Source organism: Cyprinodon variegatus, unplaced genomic scaffold (genome assembly GCF_000732505.1).
Source record: "Cyprinodon variegatus isolate N-32 unplaced genomic scaffold, C_variegatus-1.0 Scaffold433, whole genome shotgun sequence".
NCBI lineage: Eukaryota > Metazoa > Chordata > Actinopteri > Cyprinodontiformes > Cyprinodontidae > Cyprinodon > Cyprinodon variegatus.
Window position 1 is genome coordinate 499,082 of NW_015150886.1, and position 5,994 is coordinate 505,075.

General features: G+C 35.0%; 1 protein-coding gene across 2 annotated transcripts in view; it reads right to left on the bottom strand.

Moving 5' to 3' along the window:
• Positions 1–655: 655 nt before the first annotated feature.
• Positions 656–5,994, bottom strand: part of LOC107093575 (indoleamine 2,3-dioxygenase 2-like) — a 9,020-nt gene continuing 3,681 nt past the window's right edge. For both annotated transcript variants that reach the window (XM_015388715.1, XM_015388714.1), the window contains 6 exons: positions 5,164–5,178; positions 4,927–5,026; positions 3,131–3,248; positions 2,964–3,015; positions 2,594–2,742; positions 656–2,437 (listed from right to left, as the gene is read on the bottom strand). In XM_015388715.1, coding sequence (XP_015244201.1) covers positions 2,049–2,437; positions 2,594–2,742; positions 2,964–3,015; positions 3,131–3,248; positions 4,927–5,026; positions 5,164–5,178 — 823 coding nt within the window. In that variant the 3' untranslated portion in view covers positions 656–2,048. The remainder of the gene's footprint in view (positions 2,438–2,593; positions 2,743–2,963; positions 3,016–3,130; positions 3,249–4,926; positions 5,027–5,163; positions 5,179–5,994) is intronic.

The following is a 5,994-nucleotide window of genomic DNA, read 5'->3' on the forward strand; positions in this document are numbered from 1 at the left end:
TTTATTGTTGAGTAACTGATAGCTTAGCTCACTACAATGAACAAGTAGCTTGCCCAACACTGGTTATCAGGTATCAAACTTGTGCATACCCTTGTTCTAATGCTTGTTTTATGTGGAGTAAAAACATTAGAATTTAATAATTGAAACTTCTGCCTTGAAAAGTTAGTTTAGTAGTTTAACTAGTTCATAAGGTTTTAGGAAGCTATCATGGGTTTTAGTTCCTTTATCTATTGTAGAAAGATTTAATGCAACCCTGAACTTGTTGGAAAAGTAAATAAGTCAGAGTCTTTATTTACATCATCTGCATCCCAGGTCTGATCTTTGTTTAAAAATTATCCCAGCACTACTGAATACCTGATGAGTTAAATCAGCTGAAAAGACAGATTGATACATGAGTATTACCAGCTTGTAATAATTACTTAACCTCCACAATTCAGAAGATTTAATCCTTTCTCAACAAGCTCTTGCGAATATTATACCACAAGTAATGCAAGTATTAGTAATGATGTTAAATATTTGCAAATATTCTTCAAAAAATTCAACAGCAACCATTTTAATGTGACAATTATTCTGCGCACTTCCAGTGAAAAACACATTTATTAGAGGACAACATTTAAAAAATAAAAGGCAGCAATAACCAAATGGGTGGGAAGAGTACTTTTTCTGAATTAATTATGTATGATCTGTTTAAAATTAAATAAAGTATAACTGTGGTAAAACAGCTTTCTGTTAGGATTTTAGCTAAAGTCATATTTTGAAAGGTTACTAAGACTCAAAATACTGTACAAAGGTATCAGTCAAAGACAGATTGCATAAAAATTCACAGCATTATATCTACATTTTATTAACCAATACCATAACAAATTAGGGAACTTACACAAGCTGACCAAATCTCCCTGTCTATTAAAATAAAGCGCTAATGTGTGACAAGGGAGGATGCAAGGAGGCCAAAAGCAACAGTTCAAGAGGTGATGAAAACTGTGAAAGATCTTTTGTTTTTGCAAGAACAGTTTGTTGTATTTTCATCTCTGTCTGGAGTAAGGATTGCAAATCAAAATGTCTTTCTTCTGAGGAAATCATCAAGGCTTTCCGAACCCCTGCTAATGTAGTGGAAGATTGTGTTATTATCCAAAAAGAAAAGAGATTTTTGGACTCTGTCCTAAAGGTATCCTGGGCAAAGAATAAACACAGCACAACCGAGGACCTATTTTAGCAGCATCATGCCGATGGTTTACTTTTCTTCAGATGGAACTATGGCACTGAATTTTGCAAGATGTATATCACAGGATTTTAAAATTTTGAAAGCCTCTGCATATAAAATGTCATGATTTTCACCACTGATTTCCACTAGAGATTTTCCTCTAGAGAACCTATTGTCATATTGATGTTAACTGTAACATTGTGTCTACTTTGTAAGTCACTTTGAAAAAAAAGCGCCTGCTAAATGCATAAACATAATTTTAAAAAATCTGATCAAGGCTAGAAACCAGAGTCTCAAAGATTTTTTTAAATAATCAAATTAGAAAAAAGTCACAATAGAAAACATTTACTGCCTAAATGTCTGTGCTGTCACAGCACTTGATCATAAATATGTTCAAGTGACAACAAATTAGAAGGCTGTTTATTAAGAATTAATTAATCTGCTTTCAAATCAGAATTTAATTCATGAGGCTCTCTAAGGTTTATATTAAGTACATTGCAAAGGATAAGCTTTGAGAAAATAACAGCCCAAGTTAAGCGCAAGCAATAAAAAAATGCTCTGTTTTAATGTGGTCATACCACTGGGATGACGTTGATGCTGTTTTTCAAGCTTACAGTTGCTAAATGAGAAGTTCAGCTGTTTAGTTCCTCTTCTTGAAATTTATAACAGTTACCTCTGATGCTCCAAACGTCCATCTGTATTGCAGTGCATGAAGAGTTCACTGAGGCAAGAATTGACAAATATAACTGTCACATTTGAAAATTCCTGCAGATACTTGCAAATATATATTTTTGATAATTTTCTTCATAAATACAATTTATAAAAATAGTTTTTTATTGTCTATATTTTATTTTGCAGCATTCCATTCATGTTTCTCTTGATGTTTTGGTCTTTCTAAGATCAGTGCTCTTTGGGTGGTGTTACGAACACTCTTGAGGAAGACCATGAGATTAGAGCCACCAGTTCCAGTGCTGTTGAGGGCAGTACCTACCCCTCTGAGAGGGCAGCCCATGGATCTGGCATGGTTACCAGGTACAATGACATACTTGGCCACAGTATTTAGGTGATAGCTTCGTAAATCCACCAGTGCAGAGACACAGGAGTTGTAGGCCTGGCACAGGTCAGAGCTGGAGCAGGTCGTAATGAAATCTCGTAGCGACGGACAGACAGACAGAGTTTCAATCAGCTGACGGTGTGCAGGGGGCATGTAATCTCTCATGCGTGTCAGGAAGGCTCCTAGACAGGACAATCAATGAAAACAACACAGAGGAAACAGAAAGAATAAAGATAACAGCCTCTCCGGGACACATTCCTTACCTGGGAGATATTCAGGCTTCACAGATTAATGAAAAGCATCTAATCAGGTTAAAGTAGATTTAAATGCATCTTTACCTGTCTCACCCTCATGTTGAATGCATAGCAAAGCATCAAAGCACTGAATGGCTGAGCTCTGAGCTGCACTTCCACCTGACAGCAAAATCGGCTCATTGCTAACACCTTCGTACAGCAGACCTCGGGGAAGCATTGGGTTATCTCTCCACCTAAAAAGTATTAAAGATTTTTTAAGTATGGTCAAGATCCAGCTTATTTGTCATGGCATTAGGGTGTTTTTTTATTAAAAGATATAGTGAAGTAAAAGACAGGCACATCAGCTGGACTGAATTAAAGGGTAATAATGGAATGGGTACTAAATGAGGAAAAAATTTAAATTAAATAATTATAACATGAATATTTGGGACACTAGAACAGCTACATAACTCACCCTGAGACAAAAATTCTCAAAGTTCCATGAAATGCGTTTGGCTCCACGTGATCTGCATCGAGCACAAAGCAGGTTATTTTAATTAGCCTCAATTTTGCTACCTTCTTAAAAGGCAAGGCAATTTAAATTATTAAATTCATATTGCGGTAGCTTCAACTGGAAATTACTGTGCATGAGTTGAAAGGTTTCCTTCATCTTCTTCAAAGACTGTGTTACTTTGTTTAGTCCTTTCTGTATGCCGATTAGGTCTGATATTTTCATGGCGTGCATTACCTCCAGGGCCCCCTGGTTGAAGTTGAAAGATTAGAAAATCAACTGCTGAGTTATATGAGAGAAGCGATGCAATTCTAGAAAACAAGTAAATAAAACAAGAAAATAGAAAGCAGATTTTGCATACACATATACAAAAATACAACCATGTGTTTTTTTGGCTGGGAATCAAGCATACAAAATGTATACCCCTTAGATCAATTGGGATTTTAAAGATAAACATACTATTAACTTTTATGACACCATGAAGAAAAAAAAAAAAAAAGAAATGAAAAAAAAAATATCAGAACATTCAAGTTGACCGCGAATAAATAAAAATAAATAAAAGCTGGTTAAAGTGAACAGGAGTCATCATCTACAGTGAAGCAAGTGAATGAGATTTGGTTATGAAGAAGCAGCTCCTAAAGTAAAATGAAAACCCAAATTAACTTTATTTATGGAGACATGTTCTATGATCCGATGAAAACTAAATTTGAAGTTTATTGTCAGCAGATCTGACTCTACATTGAGAGAGAAAAAGGGGAAGCATGCAAGCATTGGAACATCATGCATATATTAAAGTGTGGTTATCTGCATTATAATGTATGAATGTTTGCTGCAAATGGAACTGGAACATTTAAGTTTACATTAGAAGGAATGAACAGCATGTTGACATGCCAAATCAACATCTCAAGATGTTTAACAAAATGTAAACCTTGGACAGGAAATTGCTCTTCTAAAGAGACAGCAAGCCCCAAGCATGCTGGAAAATTACTTAGTTAATGTGGCTTAAAGGGGCATAGTCTCATTATATGACTTTTCAAATGTATATGCCAGTAAAGTAGCTCACTCTGGTTGCATACAACATCTTGTAATAAAGCAACAACATCTTGCTGACCTATAATTTGTTATTTTTATGTTTTACACTTTGCTTTTACTTGTTTTCTATTAAAGTCAAGCCTGTCTATAGATATTAAAAGTTACAACACAACCTGACTGAATGTACAATCTTGCACGTGAATGTGATAGGTAAGCAACAATGTAATGGGGCTAAGCAAGTTAGCACCTGCCAGCAAAGTTGTGAAAATAATAAAGAAAAGTCCAAGATCCAGGTTTAAAAAGCACAATTATTTATTTTTTTATTTTTTATCAAGAGAGGTAAGATGAGATAGCACTTGGAATACACTTTGAACTTAGTGTTCACTGAAGCGGAGGTTTGACAAACAAAAAGATATGACTCAATTATAAGGGGACTACATGTAGGCAAGGCAAAAAATCTGTGTGAGAACAATAAAAGGTCTCTCAACCTGACTAAGTTATATCGGTTCTGTCAAGGTAAGGGAACAGAATTATAATAAAACATTGTGAAAGGATAATGGAAGGAATCTCTAAAAGTTTGATCACCGATATAGCTTTAAATTATATGTTACCAATGCTTTAGTGATGAAATATATCTAAAGTTCTGAATATAAAAAGTCTCCAAAACATTGTCTTAACATTTTCACTTTTACCAAATGGAAATATTTTTGCTCATCCAACAGTAATTAATATACAGAAGAATACGTTTAATCTGGTTTAATGTCAGTTATAGGAGAAAAAAATGAAACCTCAATTTTATACAGTGTATTGAAATATCTGACTTCAATGATGGATGCGTTGTCTAAGGTTTCAAGAGCTATAGGAAAAAAGGTAAGTCAGACAGAAAAACACTGACCTTTATGCCTGTACTGGCAGCCATTTCTACTAGCAATGACACCGTAAAAAATCCCCTGCAACTCTCCCCTCCAGGAAAGGAAAATATCAAGTCCATGTTCCTGTTTTGTGAAAAGAATGTTCAAAATATAATAAATAATGAGCAAACTTAAATCACAAAAACAAGTGTTAGACTTACCCAATCTCCATATCGCGTGGATATGGAGATTGTGAAAACAGGAACTTGTGTTAGACTTACCCAATCTCCATATCCCTAAAAGAAAAGTGAAAGTTTATTGCAATATTTTAGGTGCAAATTTAACAAACCATTTTTAGGACTATCCCAACATGATCGCAAGAAACTACTGGCTTGATATATCTAAGCCTTTTTAGAACATAGTATCAATGTCAGTGTATTTTCATGTGCAGAGTATCTAAACACCAAATCCAAAATCCCTGCAATCCTGAAATAGAAAGTAAAGGGACTTCTTCCTTTGTTGATATCATGCTACCAGCTCAGACTTCCATTCTTAGAAATCAACAGATCACTTTCATTGGATTATCATTTACGATGTTATACAGCACATAACATACATATATATATGTATATACATATATATACATATATATATATTAGGGGTGGAACGGTTCACAAAATCCACGGTTCGGTTCGGTTCACGGTTTCGTGGTCACGGTTTTTGGTTTGGTTCGGTATATGTTTATTGTTACACCAAAAAAAAAAAATTATATAAATTAATGAAAAAATAAAAATTAATAAAATTAATGAAAAAATCCCCCAAAATTAATTAATTGTAATTATTTTTAATGATCCGCAGAAACCATGGTTCATTTCCGCATGTTTTGCTGCTTTGAATTTAATCATCTCTCGCATGGCCTCTACGATCTCCAAGAAACTCAGAGCGAAGCGGACGGGAGCCAAAGCGGAGGCTGTAGGCTTTGCTTTGTGCAGCGCAGTGGAGCGCTGACGGAGTATGTGGGATTTCGGGGTTAGCCTGACATGTTGGTTATGTTGCTGTTAGCATAAACAAAACGTGTTGCACAATGCTTGCACACTGTTGCACTTTTATCC